At 34.5% G+C, this 22,551-nt stretch overlaps 1 protein-coding gene across 1 annotated transcript; it reads left to right on the top strand.

Annotated features, from left to right (window-relative positions):
• The first annotated feature begins 3,496 nt into the window (after positions 1–3,496).
• LOC134376341 (olfactory receptor 52Z1P-like) lies at positions 3,497–15,743 on the top strand. The gene is made up of 3 exons (XM_063094926.1): positions 3,497–3,608; positions 9,173–9,218; positions 14,840–15,743. Exons 1-3 carry the CDS (start codon positions 3,497–3,499, stop codon positions 15,741–15,743), a joined length of 1,062 nt encoding a protein of 353 aa, XP_062950996.1.
• Positions 15,744–22,551: the final 6,808 nt, after the last annotated feature.

Raw genomic sequence — 22,551 nt, 5'->3', positions numbered from 1 at the left:
AGTTTCTTACAAAACTAAGTATAGTATTACCATGTAATTCATTAATCACACTCCCAGGTATTGACCCCCCAAAATTGAAAATTTATGTCCACACAAAGATATGCACAAAAATGTTTATAGAAAGTTTAGTCATGGGCCGAGCCCGTGGCGCACTCGGGAGAGTGTGGCGCGGGGAGTGCGGTGACGCTCCCGCCGCGGGTTCGGGTCCTATATAGGAATGGCCAGTGCACTCACTGGCTGAGTGCCGGTCACGAAAAAGACAAAAAAAAAAAAAAGAAGAAAGTTTATTCATAATTACCAAAAGTTGGAATGCTATTCAGTGATAAAAAGAGGGCTCTTAAGCTTTGAAAAACAGAAGCTCTTAAGCTTTTTCCATGGAGGAAGAACTTTAATCGCATATTACTGAGTGAAAGAAGGCACTCTAAAAAGGCTACATGCTGTATGATTCCAACCATATGACATTTTGGAAAGGGAAAAAAAGTATAGAGTCAGTAAAAAGATCTGTGCAAGCCAAGGATTTGGGGGAAGAAGGGAGAGATGAATAGTTGAAGTACAGGGGAATTTTTAGGGCAGTGAAATTACACTGTATATTACTGCAGTGGTGTATGACATTATGTGTTTGTCAAAACACATTCCGCTTTAAACAATAAGATTGAATTCTAATGTAAACTGTGGGCTTCAGTTAATAATAATGTATCAATGCTGGTTTGTCAATTATTAAAAAAAGAGCAGACACAAAATTATTAAATTTTAATGCAAAATTGGAATAAAGAGGACATCCTAAAAGGAAAATGAATACATAAGTAAACAAAGAGATTATATCCGAAGGATCAGAAAGCAGAATTGCACTGCTAATTTCAAAGCTATTCAGGGAGCTAGTAAATAGCATGGAATCCCTTCAAAATTTTGAATGAAGCTACAGAATGTAATGTCAGTTCTGCATATCTAAATATGTCTATACATTTCATCCCTCTTCCCGACCTTATACACATCAACAAGAAGAGCAAATATAACTACCCCTATTTTTATACATAGGAAAATAAACATTCTCTAACTTTCAGAGCTAGCTTCAGAATCCATACCAAAACAAAGACTCTTTAGGGAAAGAAGGTTGGAGACCAGAAGTCTATTATTGGTGAAACAGTGATAAAATCACACACCCCTTCCCCCAAGTAAAAGAAAGTCCCATCCTAAAGGCGTCAAATACTGAGAAAAAGTGTGAGAGCTTTTGACTGAGACATTCTCCAACCGAGAAATGAAAAGAGACAGTCTTGACAGTGCATGGAAGCAGGCTTAAAAGTATTCTTGAGAAAATATTGATTGTAGGTAGAGGGGGTGGATAGTTGGAAGGGAAAGGAGTAATTTGGAGGCTTGGAGGTGAAGACAAAGAAGAAAGAAACAAAAATTAAACAACCAATGAAAACAGAACTGAATCACAAAAAAGGAAATATACCGTCTGTACCCAAGCCAAAACCAGCAGCATAGAATATAAAAAAAAAAAGAAAGAAAGAAAAAAACCCTGACATTTACTCTACTGACAAAAGTGGATGTTCTTTAAATCACACAAATAACTGGTAAGTTATCATACTTTTGTACAATCTCCCTACTCTTCTATATAAAACTGTCATTGCTATTCTGGGAAAACCCAAGGTATTCCAAATGCTCAGTTTCTATTTAAAAAACAAGAAGTTTCTGCTGATGAATGTTCTATTTTTCCCACCTGAACATAAACATACATAAACATATACACGTACACAGTCACACACACAGATTGTTGAATCAACAGTTCAAGTAGGACTTGACTGTATGGTTCTGTTTCACATGAAATTGACTGAGGTCACTCAATAGGTGGCACTCTGCCAGGGACCGGCTGAGCTGGAAGATCCACAGACTTCACTCACAGGCCTGGTGTGTTGATGCTCTTGCACATGGTTTCGCTCTTTCCATATGGGTGGCGTAACGTTTTTATAGTATGCTGATTTCAGGGTAGTCATATTTCTAATATTGGTGGCTGGCTTCAAATTAGGAACAAAAGAGAAATTGCTGGTCTTCCTAATATTTGGACTTGGTAACACAAGAATATTATCATAATTCCTGACACAATCTTTGGTCAAAATGACCATCCTCAATTCTAGACTCAGGGGAGGAAAAATAGCCCTGTTACTGATTATCTCAGTGGCATACACATACAAGGAAATTAAAAAATGGTTATAGTCCTCTTCACAGATTGTTTTCCACAATTTATAAGAGAATAGTGAAAACATATTAATGGGAATTAGAAAGGAATAAGAACAACGAACCAAAGAGAAAGTTGGTTGTATAAGGATGAGTGATTGACACAGAAAAGACAAAAAAGTCCAATGTGTATAAATGGATTTCCTGAAAAAGCAAAACCAAAGACAAAAACAACAACAACAAAAAAGCAAAACAAAACAATACTAAAATTAAAATTATAATTTATGAAGTATTTCTGAAAACAAAAAGAAACAAAAATTAACTTTTGCATTGAAAGAGCTTATCATATACCTGAGTACCTGAAGCAAAATAACTCAGAAAATTTAATATATCTAGAAAAATTTTTTTAAAAAAAAAATTATTGAGAAATAATGTTATAATAAAATAGAGTATATTAAATAATAATAATTTATTGAGAAAATAAAATAATAATAATAATAGTATATCAAACATTTACTTTGCCATTCATAAGGCAAGAATAAAAATTATGGATAAAATCTGTTCCAAAGTTAACAGGAAACTATAATCCTTTCAAGGACAAGCTACAACTGTAATATGTTTTAATAATCCCTTTCTTTGGGAAATTACTGATTTCTTGCTCAAGGGGAGACTGATTTCTATAATCAAAGAGTATCAAAAGCTTTGCTGTACTAAATTATATTGAGAGAAATAAAACATTCCACTTTTCTTAGGAAATATATGCCACTTTGACACAAAGGAGCAGCCTTGGTTTACAACTCAGGTGCAGAGCTTCAAAGAAGGAATACCTGAACATGGCTTTCCACATTACACTTTGCAGTTCAAACCTGAACCCCTTCAAATAGCCCTGTTTTGCTTTAAGTTGATCAAATCATGACTTTATTTAAAGTTTAGCTAAATTTCATCCTTATTGAGAATCCTGTAATAACAGTCAATTTTTTTTTTTTTTTTTTTTGATTGAGGAATGCCTCTGTCTTCTCTGGTATGCTCTCTTTCCCATTGAAATGAGTCAATAAACCTGATTTTGTCAGACTACAGTTTGTTCCTTGTATCTTCATATGTCATATCATGTTTTCTTCAATCTTCTAATTAGGTTATTTATTTATTATTTTTCAATTAACTTTTACTAGAGTTTTTTTTAATTTTTATTTTGTTATTATTATTATTTATTTTATGCTTATTTATTTATTTATTTATTTCTTGTTGCCAAACATAGACAGCATAAGGACTGCCATTTTAAGCATTTTAAACATACAATTGCTTGGAATTAATTACATTTACAATGCTGTGTAACCGCTACCTCTCTCTTTCCAAACGTTTCCGTCATCCTAAATGTAAACTCTGTGCTCAACAAGCAATGACTTCTCATTATTCTCCCCCTGCCCCCATTTCTGGTAACCTCTAATCTATTTCTGTTTCTGAATTTTTTTCCTTTACATTTATTTTTTTTAATTTGTCCATGATAATTATATATATTTATGGAGTACAATATATTTGGGTACATTTATACAGTGAGCAATGATCGTATCTGGATATTTAGCATATCCGTCATCTCAAATATTTATCATCTCTGTGTTGGGAACAATAAACATCCCCTTAGTGAGCTACTTGAAGTTACACAGTAATTTGATGTTGACTGTAGTCTCCTTACATCGCTGTAGAACACTAGGTCTTCCTATCTCTCTATTATTTTGTATCTATGATTCCCCTTACCAGTCTCTAGTAACCACTATTCTACTCTCTACTTCGTGAGATCAACTATTTTAGCTTCTATATATAAGTGAGAACATGCAGTATTTTTCTTTCTGTCCCTGGCTTATTTCACTTAACATAATTTTCTCTATGCTCATCCATGTTGTTGCAAATGGCAGAAATCCATTCTTTTTTTGTGGGTGAGTAATATGTCCATCAACTGATGATTAGGTATTCATTTCCACTATAATTATATTCCACACTGAATATTCTCTATGACACATGAACATACTAGTATAAATTTGAGAAAAACTATTAACTAAATGCTTTTTGTATACTATATTACTTAATTCACTTTCTTTAATAGTATGTATCATTCTCCACCTGTTACTCTGTTAAGATATCTCAGCATTGAAAAACATCAATCCCTATATTCCATTGTATCCTTCTTTCCTGATCATTATTTCTCAATCAAATCTGAATGTTTACGAATAGAAAAATAGTGAATAAATTATGGTACATCCAGCTTCTTAGCATTAAGCAACTGTCACAGAGAATGAAATAAAATATTTATTGAATTGAGGAATGTTCACAATGTATTAAGTGAAATAAATTAACATGCTAAATAAAACATTTAGTGTTTTGCCACTAGGACAACACACACTTAGACAAAAGTTTCATGTTTCTTTGAGCATAAAGAGGAATGAAATGATTCATCCCACCTTAATCATACTGAATATTATAAGAAAAAGAAAGAGATGGTTATTAATGTTTACATTACATATCTTTTATTTTTTGACTTGTTATAATGGGCATACATTACTTTTGTAATTAATCAAAACCAAATAAAATATATAAAATTGAAACAACAAAACCACAAGACAAAGGATTGAAGTATGTTTCTTTCAGTACAAGCAGTCATGTTAGTCTCCGTGCAAATTCGTCCATGGACAACAAAGATATTATGATATATTAGAAAGAGCATAAACCTCCTCGAGACTTAAAGGAAGGTCCTCGGTATATCCTTCCTCAAAACGGGTTACCTAATAACCTAACATTAGCAAAACTAAGAAATACTAATTAGTGATTCTTCTCAGATGAAGATCCTCTCTAAAGTGGCTCTCCAACTTCACCTGGACAGAATAAAACTATTCTTCAGTGTGGCAGGACAAAGTACTTTGAGAAAACCACAAGACTCCAGAAATACTGCTCCCAACCACTGAGAAACTCTACAGACTGCAAATGAAAAGAAAATAAATTAATAGTTCTACTCTCTTTTCTGGCACCAACTCACAGCTGCATTAGCTCACAAATGAGAAGAAAGCAGGGATCCAGTTATATTTAAATTGCTTGTTCAAAATAAGGACCATCTTTTACTCCTCTATTGGACTTTCCCTATTTACTTACCTACTTACCTATAGTAAGGTGAAAGGTTCATTTGATCTTCTCTCGTCTACTTTTAGGTTGAAATTCTAGCATTCAGGGTTTGATTTCACCTGTAAAACAACTATCTAAGCTCAGCTCAATCTGAATAATTTTACATGTTAAAGCAGAATTATAGCTTAAATCCCAACCATTCCAACATCCTTAATTTACAGAAAAAAATAATAGGCTCAAAAAATTTCTACCACTATTTTAGTTAACAGAGGCCTAATCCCTTATCCATTTTTTTGAAATCTGTAGAAATTTGAAAACTGAATCTTTTGGCAGCACAACCTGATGTAAAGTGATGGTAAAAATCTGACATAAACTGGTGTGAGGATATTTAAAATCTTTATTTATTCTACATAGTTAAATATTTGTATGTTTTCCGTAGAAATATCTGTATGATTATAAGGAGCTAGCTAAGACTCCAGTGACACTTTTTGGTAATATCAAGAATATGATCATGAAATTTTCTAAAATCTGGAAAAATATTTTTCCAAAATATGTGACCCAAGGACTTTAGAAGATGGACTGCAGATCTCTGTAAGAGAAGCTAAATGTATTGAAGGTCATGAATAACGATCAATTCATCTGCCTAGGATATTACTGTAGGTAACTTTCAAACTAGCAACAGGCTGGATTAATGCCTTGTTGCTTATTATATGTATCTGACATCATTATCTACCAAAAAATTTTGATGAAAAGTAGAATTTATGAATCTTTAAGGGGAGGGGACAACTAGATCTATAGAATTCCAATTTGAAAGTATCAGAATAAGTTATCTGCAAAGCCATACAATTAGATAAGTACTGTTCCTTTTTTATGTCCCAAACTGCAAGGAGATGCTATCTGATTAACTACCATTCATAGTTTCAAGACTTTTGGATGGGAAGCATTTGAAACACAGGGAACATTAAGTGTCTCTCTCTCCATTTAGCACTCATGCTTACATACCACCTTTCTTAGCCACAGAGCACAGGGATGTCTAGATAACTGACTAGGAGATTTGGGCACTTGCCTAACATTGATAATCCAATTAAAATCAGATGATGGTTAAACATCATATTTCTAGGGAAGTTCTACTAATATGGGTGAAAAAGTTTTTAGGGAGTCCTTAATAAATACCAGAAAATCATGACTATTTGGATGATTCCAGTTGAGAGAAGTTAATGAGAAAATATCTTCCAGCTTAACTCATCTACATGGAGTCAGTTTCATTTCTCATAAATACCATAGAACTTGTCTTTATCTCTTTTTTCTTCTATCTGTATCACTCATTAAAATGTTTTCCAAAGGCTGAAAGGAATCTCTAGAGTAGCTGACAGGCATTTCTGGACCCTTCTGATGCTGATCAGTCTTACCACGTGACCAATAGAAGAAAAGGCAGGACAAGGAGCTTTAAAATGTCAAAGAAAACAAATGAGATAATCTTTTAGGAGCCTTCTAACAAGCATAAAATCCTTCCATATATGGAACTGTCAACTATATTTGCAGATGACTCCATGGGAACAGGATATGCCTGCAATAGCATGAGTCGGACATGCAAAGAAGACCTGGATATGTAGTTGTATGTGTTAACTTGGGTGTCTGAGAGTGACAGCCAGAGAAAAAGTTGCACAAATTAGAGAAGAAATAAAAGCAAGGATAGTTCTCCCTGTGGACTAAATACCAGAACCAACTCTGAGTCACCTCCTTGCATAGGAGAAATAAGATTCAATCCTCTGGGGCTGAAAATATTGGGCCCAAGAGATGCCTAGAAAGTGGTATAAATAGACAGTTCTAGATTTCTTATCTGTGTTTTGGACATCTCCTTGAATTTAATCTTTCTTCTCTCAACTGGTTAAATATCTTCAGGATCCTAAAAATATACAGGTAAGTAGACTAAGTTATACTTAATGAAGTCATGTAGAAAATGATACCAGAAAAAAACTACCAGCAAACTGCAGAAGCTGGTTATTCTTCCAAGAGCTTAATCATCTCACATTTTCCTCAGTTCTGATATATGGGGTACTGGACTTGGCTTTAGCTGGAGTTGATCTGCCATTGCACTATCTTTTTGTTTTTTTAATTAATTCAGTCATCTGTTAAAAATAACTTTTTTTCTGTTGAGAATATGTTTACACAATGATCATCTTTGATATGCAGATCTGAATCTTATGCATAGATGCAAAGAAACGATATCTCAGTAGCTAAAAACAAGGCGCAATGATTAAACAGTTTTAATAGTTAAGAATAATTTGTATACACACACACACATACACACACATATGTACATGCATGCATTTTTTTTCTATAAAATTTACTGAGTATTCATCAGGTGCTAAACTAGGAGCAGATTAAAAAGCTGAAACTAATACTTTAACTCTTTCTCTATGTAACAATGACGATGCATTGGCGGTAGGGCAGGAATGAAATTCCATTGCAAAACCTTTGTGATCGTCAGTGTGCTGAACTGTCAATACCTTGTAAAAGTAAAATGACAGATTCAGGGTGAAAATTACCAATTGATATCATGTGACCTGTATAATAAAATGTCTTGTTCTTTATGACTACCCTGAACCAATTCAGTCTCACTATAGCAAATCATAAGCCTGAAGTCCAGAAAGTTAAACTTGCTCAAAGAAGCAATTATTCTGATTTTAAAGATGACAATTTTACAAGTCCCTTAATATCATCCGTTTTGGGTATAAAAATATATCTGATTTATTCAGCTACCATCCTAAATGCTACCTTCAGAATTCACTGGAATTTTTAATTGATACTTATTTTTAGGTATTTTGCAAGCTAGGAGACTAACATTCAAATTAAGTAACTTTCCCAGGCCCATTCAGCTAGAATATGATTTAGCCTGGATTTAAATCCAATTATATGTATCCCTAGAACCACACTGTTTCTGTTACCCCATACTGCTTCTGTGCATATATTCATGATATAGTCAGACTATGCCATCAGTAATATCATAGAATAATGATACATGGAGCCCAGGCCTATCATGTGGGTTATCACAGGTGATAATGTTACAGTGAAAAATAAAACAAAATATCATTGGTGTCCCAAAAGATACCTACCAAAGTTAAAAGAAAACCTGCAAAATTTTGGGTTTTTTCCCTCTTACCTCTATTTCTGTGTTTCCTTCACTTAGACTCTCTTTCCCCCAACCCTATTGTCCTGACTCACTGCAACCCTATCCTTTACCCTGTGATTACTCTTCACACACATGCATGGCTCTTGCATAAATCTGTGTCAGACATGCTTCAGAATTAATTCTCTTTTTCTCCCTTTGAAACATCAAAATCCCACTTAAAAATATTCAGTGTCAGCTATATGTTAAATGATTAAACAGTAGTATTATGTAAACAAAATAGATCCACAGACTTAAAGACCTTAATATTTTATTACAATATTTTTAAAAAATTGTATGCCAATGTAAAGCAAGGCCAAATTGGCTGACCATGTGGATGTTATATATTCTAAGCTGTAACTCAAACAAAATGGTCCAAACATTTCAATCATATAAAATGTGAGATCAAGATATTTAACACTTAATAAAAAATTGAATTCAAGTTGCAAGACTATATTGTACAATGGTTAGTATACTGAACTGCAATGGAATGAAGGAATGAAGAGGTAGTCATGTCTTAAGCCCATGTACTGTCTTGAAAAATAAGAACTTTAGCCATCTTTTATTTGAGAATGGGGACTGGAGGAGTATAGAAGACAATTGGCATTCACATATTTCATAATGTGGATATATTACATCTGCACTCATGTTTATTTCTATAAATATACCTCTATATAGATATAGATATACATAGATAGAGGTATAGATTCCCTATCCTAGTGTTACCTTCTAACCTACCTTTTTACCCAACATTGCCCTTGCTTCTATTCACATTCCTTTGGAACTAGTAATCAGTAAATTACTCCCCTTTCCCTTTGTTGAAGGGCTATGCACTCCTGCTTTATAATGTGAAAACATTAAGATATTTGCTGCTGTGGTGATAGTTGCACGTACTGTGTATTGTTTAATGTTCAATTAGTGATCTAAGTGGAATAGAATAATACTAACCATATACACAAAAGATCCCAGCTCAGTTTGACATTGCTAATAGTTTAGATTTTAATGTCTCATCTGACAGTTTGGAGAAATTGATTGACTGGTACATGGAAATTGATTTAATTCACCTGTATGTCCTCCATGGCTAGCATAGAGTTAGCATTAAGTCAGTGGTCAATGAATGTGGAATAGAGCATCTGTGCTATATTTCTTGAAATCTAAATTTTGTCAAACATAATCCCTCCTTCTTCCATGGGCAGTACAAATCAATTTAATGTATATATATTTTCCTCAGGGACATAGTCAGTGAAAAATCTGATGCTATATTTTTGCATCTAGTTTTGTCTTGGTGGGCAGTATTGGATGGTGGTTAAGATCAGAGCTTCCAGATTTACCTTGCCTGACTTTGAGCCCTGTAGGACCTAGAGAAAGAGGCTGAAAGTCTGTAGGACTTTTTTTTTTTTTTTCTTTTTTCATTTGGAAGAATAACAGTATACATGACATGGGTTATTGTAAGCTCTTTTCAACAGGCTGTTGTGAATATTTAGTAAGTTAATATATGTAAAGTGCTGTTGCTTTGTCCCCCATGGATATGTCACCCCTCTTCCCCTGGGTGACGGAGCTGCAAAGGATTACTCAAAGCCCATCTCTTCTGAGCAGTGAAAAGCCCCGAAGTGGTTAATCTCCTGGAACCCTCAAGAGCAAGGCATTGCTTCCATTTGGGAAATTAACCACAAATTGGGGTTCTCTTCCTGCATTTATTCTCCAGACCAGGAAGTAACAGGGAGAGAACACAGGTGGGGTTATAGTTTAACAACATAGGCTGGTAACATTTAGTAAAACAAGCAAAATGACATTCCCTAAGGCAATTTAAGTGATCCACCCACAAAAGCTTGACCTCAGCAAACATTCCTTCTTCCTAGAGCAGCTTCCCAGTATCTTTACATATCAATCAGTAACTTGTTTGTGTTTGAACCAGCAGCCTTGCTGTGTTACAATTCTTTATCTTACAACAGAGACTATATATAACCTGCAGAAAATTTTCTATTTTTTGCAAGGTGAACATTTTATATGTACTTTTAAGAAGTTAGACTAAACCTGAAAGGACAAGAAACTAGGCCCTGTGAAATATATTTGCTTTGTAGTATACTGCACATCTCCCCCATTTTATTTATTTAAAAGAAAAAGCAAAAGCTATAGGTCGGGTTTTTACAGTTAAGACAAAGCATTTTGCTAAAGCAAAGTTAGTATCATTTAGCATGGCAAGTCCTTTTAATTTACTTCAGGTGAGGACTGATGATGTCATCTCCCAGAGCTGTTGAACGGGCATCATTCCAGGTGCTGTGAATTGAAGTGTAATTACCAGTTGTTGAAACTCCAGAATGGGATTCTGCTCCACATAATAATTGATTGAGTCCAGAGAGTTTGTCAGTGTTCACCTGTCCAGGACATTACTGTTTTTAAAGCATCTAGTCTTTTGTGAAATTTTTTGATTGATTACAAATCTTTTGTTTAAGAACAGGATGTCTCATCCAAGTTACAAACACCCTCTTTAAGGCTGAAAAAATTTAGAGAACTGCTTTTGTAGAGAAGATGTTATTTCCCCCTTAATGATAAAGGCATTCCTCATAAAAGCATTGATGATCAATATCTTGATTGAAAAGGTCTTACTTTTTTTGTATAGATATCTCCATGCTGGGAATGCTGATTTTTAGGTTGTCTGGTCCCATGTCAGGGATGAAGCAGCAGTTAGGTGAGACATGCTATCTTATAACTAAAGTTTTAAATTATATCCTGTTATAAAGAGAGAGAGTGAATTTTTATTGAACTTATAAAAATAGCCACATTGTCATAATAATCATAAAGATACTTAAAGTTATTAAATTTGGGGGGAATCAAATAGGGAGAAAACAAATGCTTTACTTTTGTCTTAAATGATATTTTACAAAATTGTTGTCAGTTATAGATAGCTTAAAAGAGAGATTTCTTAAATCTGGAAAACAAAACATTAAGAGAACCAGCAGTGTTTCAAAATAAGGAAATTGCAAAAAACCATAATTCTTTTTAACTAGTTCACTAATTAACTTTTGTTGTTTTGACCTTTATGAACAATTTCACAAACCCATCAGTATCTTCATTAGAATTTTGGAAATTTAGTTTAAAGGTATGAACTCAAAGTTTGTCAGGAAACTGTACCTATCAGAGTTTTTTCATGAAGTATTTGAAGATATAACATTTTAAAATTATAATTGAACCAAGATTATGACTGGTAGCGTTTATATCAAGACCCAGATTTTTAAGAACCTTACAAGATTTGGGAACACATATTAATAACATTTTAGTACTGACAATGCTTTCCCATAGAGTTCAATTTATTAAATAAGCCAATTAGTTTGGATACATCTTTTATATATCCTTTGAGAAGCTCCAGGGCCCTTGGAACTCCTCAAAGTTAAAATTAAAATGTTGAGCTTTCAGAATTTGGTATTGCAAAGTTTTGTTAAAGAACAAAAGGCTTAAAACATTTAGTTGAATAAGATCACAAATTACTACAAAAAATAAAACCGAAGTGACAAAGAGTTTCTAAGGCAGAGAGCACAAGAACTTATCATGAAATAAGTTTTTTAAACCAGTTATCTAAAGGACAAAGAAAACCTTTTACAACTTTGTATCAAAAGAAGTTAAGTGAAAAGACCTTTAGTAATCTTGTTTGGTGAATAAGCACAGTCAGCAAGGTGTGCTGATGAGAACATTTTTACACATACAGGTTAGTAAATAGTCGTCCATTTGTCAGAGCAGATTACACAAAGCCCAGTTTGAATTTTAGCTATTTTTACCAAATAAATATTTATGGTTTTTCAGCCAAAAAACTTGGTGTATTAAATATATTCCCTTATCAGTTCATGTTAACTAGGGCCTATGTGATATTGCGCATGGGTTTCTTTGTGTTTTTTTTGTTTTTTTTCACTAGCTATTTTGGGTCCCAGGTTTCCGCGTGGCATTTAGAGCCAAGTGGAATCCAGAGATACAGAGGTCAGTATTCACAAAGATAATGTCAAAAAGATATTGTTTCTCCCAGCATGGCCAGGAGGCAGAGCTGAGATAACGAGGAGACATATTGACCCAGAGATAGATTTAGGTAAAAGGTTTAAATCAAATTTTGAAAATATTTTTATTTTGTCAAAACTTTAGAAAATTTAAGTCACGTGGACTTGAAAAGTATACTTATTTATTTAATGAGCGTGCATTAATTATAAGCCAATTTGGTACCATGTAGACACACAAATACACACACAAACATGAACATATAGACATAACATACAGCTTACATACACATATATGCAGAAATAAACAACAAAAACAAATAAGGGTCTTATTGGTTTTGTTTAAAATGTAATAAAAAAGCTCACTAGTAAAAAGGAGAGTCAGGTTTAGATTGTGACCCTGTTTTAAAGAAAGCAAGGTAAAAAATTTACATTGTAAAGCAAAGTATGCAAGCCTTTTCAAGAAGATGCAGAGATTTTCTTCCTTTTAAGAAAATAGCATAGAATTCTACCATAGGATTTTGTGAAGAAATACCTAGATGGGACTAGAAGAGAATTTAGAAGTCTGTTTAAGACAACCAGCTGGATGTCAGAAAATTTGAGACCATCTAGTTAAACAGGTAGATTTTAGTCTAGTTTTTGTTTCTTAAACGGGTTACTGAGCTCAAGAGCTGAGCCACCAATCAAAGATGAAACCATTTGACTCTTGAGGTTTTTAGGAAAAGAGGAGTAGACCCAAAAGGGGTCTGGTTGGCACCATGACTGCTTTTCTTCATAAAACCCCAGAGTCTTCAGCGAAAAAGTGTAGCATGTGCAGTTAAGAAAAGAACCATTGCTTTTAAAAGAGGAGAGAAGCATTGTGCTGATAAGAAAGAAAAGCATGCTCAAGCAATACCAACAGTGCAAAGACATATTAACTTTTTTTTAGTTTAGACTGTTTAATTTAAAGTTCTCTCAGTCACTGGCAAAGATTAAGTTTTATACTTTTTTGGTGACATAAACATGTCTTAGTTTTTTGTTAAGGTCTTGAACAGAGGTCTCAGAGCAACTTGACATAGGTTTCTAGTTGTTAGGTAGGAAGCCTTAACGAGACCCAATGCATAATTAACCAGTGATCAATTTGTTCCCAAATTTTTATGTTAAGGCTCCCTTCCTTGAGGTATCAAGGACATGGTTGTTTAATATCCACTAACAGTTTTACAAGCTGCCATTCAGTTACTTACACCCTGCTGTTTTAAGGAGACATTGGAGTTGTGATATATGTTCAGTCTCCCCTTTTGTTAATGAATTATCCATATTTTAAAAGTGAAGAGAAGGGAAAAATACCTTCAGGGTTGAAAAGATCTTACTTTGACCTGCCACAGGCGTGCAATCACTAATCGAAAGCCACCAGTGTTCCCTTACTGGGATGCATCTCCCTTTAATGGCACTCCCTTACCAGGATGAATCAGACGTTCTTTTCCTCTCCAATGCTTGGCAGGTCAGTCTCTGATCTGTGGAGAACATCCTCACATGGGGCACCATTTTGTTGCTTTGCCCCCAATGGATTTGTCATGCCTCTTCCTCTGGGTGACAGAGCCACAAAGGATTACTCAAAGCCCATCTCTTCTGAGCAGTAAGAACCCCAAAGTGGCTAATCTCCCGGAACCCTCAAGAGCTAGGTATTCCTTGCATTTCGGAAATTAACCACAAATTGAGGTTCTCTTCCTGCATTTATTCTCCAGACCAGGAAGTTACAGGAAGAGAACATAGGTGGGGTTATAGTTTAACAATATTGGCTGGGAACATTTAGTAAAACAAGCAAAATGACATTTCATAAGGCAATTTAAGTGATCCACCCACAAAAGCTTGATTTCAGCAAACATTCCTTCTCCCTAGCAGCAGCTTCCCAATATCTTTACATATCAATCAGTAACTTGTTTGTCTTTGAACCAGCAGCTTTGCTGTGTTAAAATTCTTTATCTTACAACAGAGACTGTATAGCATGGGGGAAATTTCCTGTTTTTTGCAAGGTGAACATTTTATATTTACTTTTAAGAAGTTAGACTAAACCTGAAAGTACAAGAAACTAGGCCTGTGAAATATATTTGCTTTATAGTATACTCCACAAAGTGCTATGCCATATTAAGCAGTTATTAAATGAGAACTTTTTTCAAGATGCGAGAATGAATTAGTCAATAAAAGGAGTAGAGTTTTAGGCTAGTTGATTTATCTTACTGTCTTTTCACACAGAAGAAAGTATAAGAAAGAAAAAATTCTGATCAGACCTCATTTGGTCTAATGTGGTCCTCCTGAGTCCTCAGCCCTGTGGTCTTGTATTAAAGGTACTAGGTCTGTAACGTACATCTCAGATGGCTCCTGCCTTTTACAATCACACAAATTCCAAGGATGTGTGGTATGTCCTGACTGGAATTCCAGGACTAGAAGACTTGCATGCCTGGATCTCCATCCCTATCTGTTCTATGTACATTGTGGCTGTCGTGGGCAATATCTTCCTGATCTTCCTGATCGTGACTGAGTGCAGTCTCCATGAGCCCATGCATCTCTTCCTTTCCATGCTTGCCTCTGCAGATGTCCTGCTCTCCACAGCCACAGCCCCCAAGATGCTGGCCATCTTCTGGTTCCATTCCACGAGTATATCCTTTGATAGCTGTGTGTCTCAGATGTTCTTCATTCATTTCATCTTCGTGGCAGAATCTGCTATTCTCCTGGCCATGGCATTCGACCGCTATGTGGCCATCTGTCATCCACTGAGATATACCACCATCCTCACCACCTCGGTCATTTGGAAGACTGGCATAGCAGCTGTGGTCAGGAGCTTTTTCATTTGCTGTCCATTCATCTTCCTGGTACACCGACTTACATATTGTGGAAGAAACATCATTCCCCATTCCTACTGTGAGCACATGGGCATTGCCAGATTGGCATGTGACAATATCAATGTCAACATCATTTATGGCCTAACAGTGGCCCTTCTCTCTACAGGATTGGACATAGTGTTCATCATTATATCCTACACAATGATCCTTTTCACAGTGTTTCAGATTCCTTCCTGGGCTGCCAGATTCAAGGCCCTCAACACATGCGGCTCCCACATCTGTGTCATGCTTCTGTTCTACACCCCAGCATTCTTTTCATTTTTTGCCCACCGCTTTGGAGGTAAAACTGTTCCTCTCCACATCCACATCCTAGTGGCCAACCTCTATGTGGTGGTGCCCCCTATGCTCAACCCCATTATTTATGGGGTAAAGACCAAACAAATTCAAGATCGAATGATTTTGCTCTTCTCCTCCATCAGTGTCTGTTGCTAAAATGAAGAATAATATTAGATATTTCTGAATAAAACACACACACATTTTCTCTCTCTCTCTGTTTCAGTTAGGAATAGGGATAAATGAAATCCATAAAAGCGTATCAAACACACTTTAAAGGATAGTATTTTTTTTAAGTTTTATTTTATTTTTTCACCAGACACATGTGATGTTTCAATACATGTATGCACTGTGAAATGATCAAATCAGGCTAATTAGCATACCATCATCTCAAATATTTATCATTTCTTATCAGCTAAGGAGGAAATTTTAAATTTTTTAGCAATGTTAAAATAAAGTATACAAAACATTATTATTAGTGATAGTCACTATGCTGTACAGCAGAACACTTGAACTTTTATTTTTTTTGGTGGCAAGAGAATATTTTTTTCTTTTTAATTTATTGGTTATGAGTATTCATGAGATATAAAGCTGATTGTCACCACTTGTGCCCAAGATGTGATGGCCAGATCCATATTGGTAGCATGCCCATTACCACAAATTGCAATTGTACCATGTCCCCCACCCAATTATTCCCGACCTCCCTCCCCATCCCCCTTTCCCTACTCCACTTTGTATCCCTTGGTATGCTTTCTCCCTCTGCAAGTCTAATGTACTTCTGTGGTCTTTCTTTCCTTCCTTCTTTTTCTCTTAGCTCCCTCTTATGAGTGAGCACATGAGGTATTTATCCCTCTGTGCTTTGCTTATTTCACTCAACATTAAGTTTCTCTAAGTTCATCCATGCTGTTGCAAATGGGAAGATTTCATTCTTTTTTATGGCAGAGTAGCATTCCATGGTGTATATATACTACATTTTCCTTATTCAATCTTCCATCAATGGGCATTTAGCATGGTTCTATGTCTTGGCGATCATAAACAGAACTGCAGTCCACATGGGAGTGCAGGTATCCCTTCAACATGATGATTTCCATTCCTTTGTGTATATACCCAGAAGAGAGATTGCTGGATCATATGGACGATCTGTCTGTAGTTGTTTGAGAAACCTCCACACTCTTTTCCATAGTGGTTGTACTAATTTATGGTCCAACCAACAGTGCAGGAGCATTCCATTCTCTCCATATCCTCACCAGCCTTTGTTATTCTCCATCTTTTTGATTATAGCAAGTCTAACTGGGGTGAGGAGAACACCATAACTTATCCCTCCTATCTGACTGTAACTTTGTACCCATTGACCCATTGTACCATTGACCCATCCTAAAGCACTTAAAGACTTTGAAAAAGTACTTTAAAATAATTGTATTTTTAATTCTTTCAGACACCCTATTACCATACATTTTAACTTATTTAAAGGATATATAAAGACAACTGAGAAAAGATAAATATATTTTAGGATTTAATTCAGATTGACTTTTCCTTTGTTACATTAGGAAGTGGGGGAGGTAAGTAACTGAGCTTTTTTATAGTCAGCCTAAAATTTTGCTGAAATGTAAAACACTCCAACTGTAATCTTTGAATACTTGGACCAATAACAAGAAATCATCATATTACAATGTAGTTATATTTGTTGACACCTATTTCTTAAATTAAAATATTATTTCTAAAATTACATATTTCTTGAACCACTATCTCACAACATCTGTTTTATGGATTAGGCACATACTACATATATATTGAATGAATGGATAACTCTTAATGAAAATAAATTATAACCAACATTAAATTAATTTACATGAGACCTCTTGGAAAAATTTAAGGCTGATTTTTCTTTCTACATATTAAGGATTTTATGTTCAAATCATCAATGGAGCATCCTGGTTGTAACAGAGGCTTCACAAAAGAAGTAAATTTCTGAAAAGTTCCATACCCAAGCAAATAAAATAAAATAAAATAATAAAAAAAAACACCTAAAAAAATCCAGTAGAAAATTAAGTAGGATATTTACGTAGAAATTTATATAAAAGTAAGACCATAATCACACCAAATCTATGAACTTGTCTCCAGACTATACCTTAATTTCTTTATACCAATAAACATTTTTACCATGTCTCCCTAAGGGCCTACCATAATTCCATGAGAATGTAAAAAAAAAAAAAAAAAAAAAAAAAAAAAAGACCTGATTTACTCTTAAAAAATAATTTTAAAAAAGGTTGAGTAATTTGAGGTACTCTCTTAAATATTTGCAACCTTTTCATAGTTAGTTTTTGGTTTCTGTTTCCCTGTAGAAATACAAGTGTGTGGGTGTGTGTGTGAGAGAGAGAGAGAGAGAGAGATAATATATTTATCGTATTTATGTATGTATATGTATGCATATATGTATGCATATATACATACAAACACAGTTATTTATGTACATACACACACATATTTGACCACCAAAAAATAAGAAACCAAGGGCTTTTCTGTATCCTTTCCATTGTTGGGCAGGGAGAAGACATACAAAATCTGTATTTACTCATACTATGCTAAATATTTAAATACTATTTTTATTTATCTTCAAAGTAGTTGAATTTCACACCGTATTTGTTTAACTTCAAAGTAGTCAGTCTTCTGTTTGTTTTCTTCTACTGTGCTTTGGGCATTCTGCTGTAAAATTTATACTTAGTGCTTTATTTCTCCATCACAATAATACCCTAAGATTATTTAAACTTAAATGCAGGTAGCAATATCTACATGTTATAGGTGAGAGAGCTGCAGGTCAGAATGGTAGGGTAAATTTTTCAGGCTCTTGGAGAAGATGTCATTCTTAAACATTCTTAAACCAGGTCTGTACCTTGCAAATACCAATATTCTTAGCTGGGATACAATGCTGCCTGGTAAAAGAAACAGAATTAGTTTTACAACTGGTAGCTGCAGGATTAGTTTTACAACTGGTAGTGTATGCCAAAGCAAGAAGGGCACACTGCTGGGCTCCATTAGTTCTCTTACCACACATATCAAAAACTCTTCTTCCAGTCAGATAGAAATCAATTTCCAAAATCTTATTGACTGTATGTTTAAAATTTACCCCATTTCTCTTTTAAATCTCCAGTTGTTATTTATTTGTCTAATTCTATCTACATGCATAAGCAAATCTAAAAATAGAAGCTTTGTTGCAATGATTGAATTTTGTAATTTGTTTAACACTTTTATCTACTTTTTTTGGTTTGATAGATTATTGCACAAACTGTAAACACAGGACTTTTCTGCTTGTTTGTGTCATGAATAAAGAAAAGTATAGTTGAGTGTAAAGACACAGTAAAAGATGGAGTAGTGATGAGAAACAAATACGAGGGTTCTTCAAAAAGTTCATGGAAAGAGTCATATTATATTTCAATTCTATTTTTCCACAAATGTTGTTTTGCCCCCCACGGATTTGTGACCCTTCTTCCCCTGAGTGACAGAGCTGCAAAGGATTACTCAAAGCCCATCTCTTCTGAGCAGTGAGAAGCCCCAAAGTGGTTAATCTCCTGGAATTCTCAAGAGCGAGATGTTCCTTCCATCTGGGAAATTAAACACGAATTGGGGTTCTCTTCCTGCATTTATTCTCCAGACCAGGAAGTTACAGGAAGAGAACATAGGTGGAGTTATAGTTTAATAACATTGGCTGGTAACATTTAGTAAAACAAGCAAAATGACATTCCATAAGGCAATTTAAGTGATCCACTCACAAAAGCCTGATCTTAGCAAACATCCCTTCTCCCTAGAGCAGCTTCCCAATATCTTTACATATCAATCAGTAACTTGTCTGTCTTTGAACCAGCAGCCTTGCTGTGTTACAATTCTTTATCTTACAAGAGAGACTATATAGCCTGTGGAAAATTTCCTGCTTTTGCAAGGTGAACATTTTATATGTACTTTTAAGAAGTTAGACAAAACCTGAAAGTACAAGAAACTAGGCCTGTGAAATATATTTGCTTTATAGTATACTCCACACACAAACTTTTTGAAGTACCCTTGTAGAAGACTAGATCATTGTCGTGGGAACTAAAGCAAAGGTAGAAGGAGAATACAGAAACAGTCTTGATCTCTCACTGGCATATTAATGAGAGGGATGTTCTATTAATTCCTAAAAGCACTCTGAAAATAACCTCCCAGTATTAGCAAGCTGAAAACTCAGCGTTTCCACATATGAGGATGTGATTTCAAGGAAAAAGACCCACAAGACAGTTGCATTATATCCTGAGTATAGCAATTTTTCCCAATCAATCAGCATTTATCATGATATTTTCTTTAATCCCGTGGTAATATTATTCATTGTCAGGCCTCTCACATAAACTCTAATGGCCCACAGGTCATAGGTCTGCTATGAATGTGGAGTATTTCTTTGTAGGTGCTCAAAGAATTTGAGCTTTTAGAAGAAATTCTCCTTATGACATTATAGGAAGACAAGGAAGAAAATGATAGAGGTAGGGGGTAGGAGTTGTTTGAATATTCTTGGGATATTTATATTACACATAGTAGGATATAAAAGGCATTAAAAAGGCAATTTCCCTGGGAGCTTGAGCAGCAGGCTTGAATTTCAGCATTACTTGTATGTATTACACTTTATGTTGAACAGCAATATCTTCCTTTTTAGAAAAATGGCAAGCATGAGTATTAATGACTCTCTCAGGGTCAGGAGCATGGACAGATGGCCAATCCTGGGTATTCACGGTAAAAAGACAAGGCTGGTTTTAGCTTCAAGAGGGAAAAATGACAGTTTTGTTTTAGTTGGAGTTGTGGACTGAGACATAGGATGCTACATGCCCAGGAAGTTCACATATATGACGCATAAAACTTCAGGCAATCCAAACTGTAAGGGTATCTTAAAATTGTTACAGTTTGCCAACAGAGATGTTCTAGCAGGTTCTAGATGGCTGTCACATTAACCCATCCATTTATTTATTTATTCAATAAACATTTCTTGAACATCATCTGGCAGACATATTTTTTTGATGCCGAGGTTATAGATGCAAACAAGAAATGCTCATTGAATTCAAGATCTAATAATGAAGATACACATACAGGGAAATGAATGCATTAAGGATGTTTTGTTTATTTGAAACAAGTATGCCCAATGTGAGTGAGGAATCAAAGGATGAATGTCAGGGCTTTTAAGAGAACTTTTCTTTTTTTCTATTTTTTTTTAGAATAGTTTTATTTTTAAATTTAATTTATGTTTTTCATTGTACATGTTGATGGGGTACAGTTTGTTGATTCAATGTATATATTGTATAATGAGGACTTTCCATGTCCTAGTCTGTCCTTTGATCACTAAACCTTTAGGTAGTTAAAAATGGACAAAAAAGTGACAGAACACCACACAATTTGGAAATAGTTTCTGACATGGCTTAGGAAAAACTGACACGCTCTTCCAGATAGAATTAACCAAACCAAAACCAAAAATGACTAGGGTGCTAAGAGATTGATAAAGTGCAAAAAGTATGTCATATGAGTGAGACACTAGGTAATTGTTATTAGATATGGGACTCAGAGATGCAAAGGATACGTCACCTAGGTAAAAGAATTGCAGCTTCTCACTGGAGACAGATTAAGAGAGACTGCATAGTTGGAGAAAGAAAACTTCCTCCATGTGGTTTTTGCTCAGCTCTAAATGGCCTCAGACATGATAAAACTGTGACGTAAAGCAGAGAGAATTAAGAAAAGGGGTCCAAAGCTGTGAAGAATGGTAAAAACACAAGGACGCGCAAGATAGATGAATACTACTGCAGAATGGTGTAGCATAATTGAGGTCTTAGCTAATATAGATCAAACAGAAAAGGTAGAGGGATTGGAGGAAAAAGGACAATTCTGGAATCTGGAATGTCTTTATCTATCTATCTATCTATCTATCTATCTATCTATCTATCTATCTATCTATCTATCTATCTATTTATTTATTGCAGATGATATTCTCAATTAACTATAAAGCACAGATCAACAGATTTTCACAGGGGCGACATAAAAATATATAACGTTTTACACAGCAACAATAACTGATGGGAAACTAAAATAAAATAGAAATAAGGTTAAATTCAAAATGGTAACAAAATATATTAATACCTAAAATAAATGTGGTTGTTCATCCTTTAGTCTAATGATAATGATTATCTCCAAAATGATCTATAAATTCAATGCAATCACACTCAAAATACTAATTTGTTTTTATTGTGATTTGCCTGTTGATTTTTTTCAATTTTTTAATGTGGTAAAATATATTTAATATAATATATAATATAATATTTCATATATGTAATAAGATTTGACTTATTAACCATTTTCATGTACAATTCAGTAACATTAATTATATTCACAATGTTGTGGCATCATCCCCCATATCTAATTCCCAGACTTTTTTATTACCCTGAGCAGAAACTTCATACCTATCAAGAAAAAACTCTCCAATCCCCTGGTAATCTCTAATCTACTTTCTGTTTCTATGAATTTTCCCTATTTTAGATAATTCATATACATGGAATCATACAATATTTGTTGCTTTGTGTCTGGCTTGTTTCACTAAATGTAATGTTTTCAAAGCTCATCCACGTTTTAGCGTGCATTCACACTTCAGTCACTTTTATGGCTTCATAATATTCCATTATGTGGATATACCTCATTTTGTTTATTCATTCATCTGTTAATGTACATGTTAGTTGTTTCCACCTTTTGGCTATTGTAGGTAATGTTTTGATGAGCAGTTGAATGCAAGTATCTGCTTGAATCCCTGTTTATGATATTTTTTATGTCTGTTTACAATATTTTTTCTGTATATACCTAGGAGTGGTATTGCTGGGTCATACGGTAATTCTTACTTAAATTTTTGAGGAAGTGTCAAACTATTTTCCAAAGAGGTTGCACCATTTTACTTTCCTACCAGCAATGTATGAGG

The sequence above is a fragment of the Cynocephalus volans genome, chromosome 4, assembly GCF_027409185.1.
Source record: "Cynocephalus volans isolate mCynVol1 chromosome 4, mCynVol1.pri, whole genome shotgun sequence".
NCBI lineage: Eukaryota > Metazoa > Chordata > Mammalia > Dermoptera > Cynocephalidae > Cynocephalus > Cynocephalus volans.
Note: the sequence above shows the minus strand (reverse complement) of the source record. Positions and strands in the feature narration are given on the sequence as shown.

What these genes read in the sequence shown, in the direction of transcription:
- LOC134376341 (XM_063094926.1), top strand. Translation starts at nt 3,497, where the DNA reads ATGCTGTGTAACCGCTACCTCTCTCTTTCCAAACGTTTCCGTCATCCT. An exon ending in TCCCCCTGCCCCCATTTCTG is followed by an intron (nt 3,609 to 9,172) that starts GTAACCTCTAAT and finishes TCCCTATCCTAG; the next exon opens with TGTTACCTTCTAACCTACCT. An exon ending in CCAACATTGCCCTTGCTTCT is followed by an intron (nt 9,219 to 14,839) that starts ATTCACATTCCT and finishes GTATGTCCTGAC; the next exon opens with TGGAATTCCAGGACTAGAAG.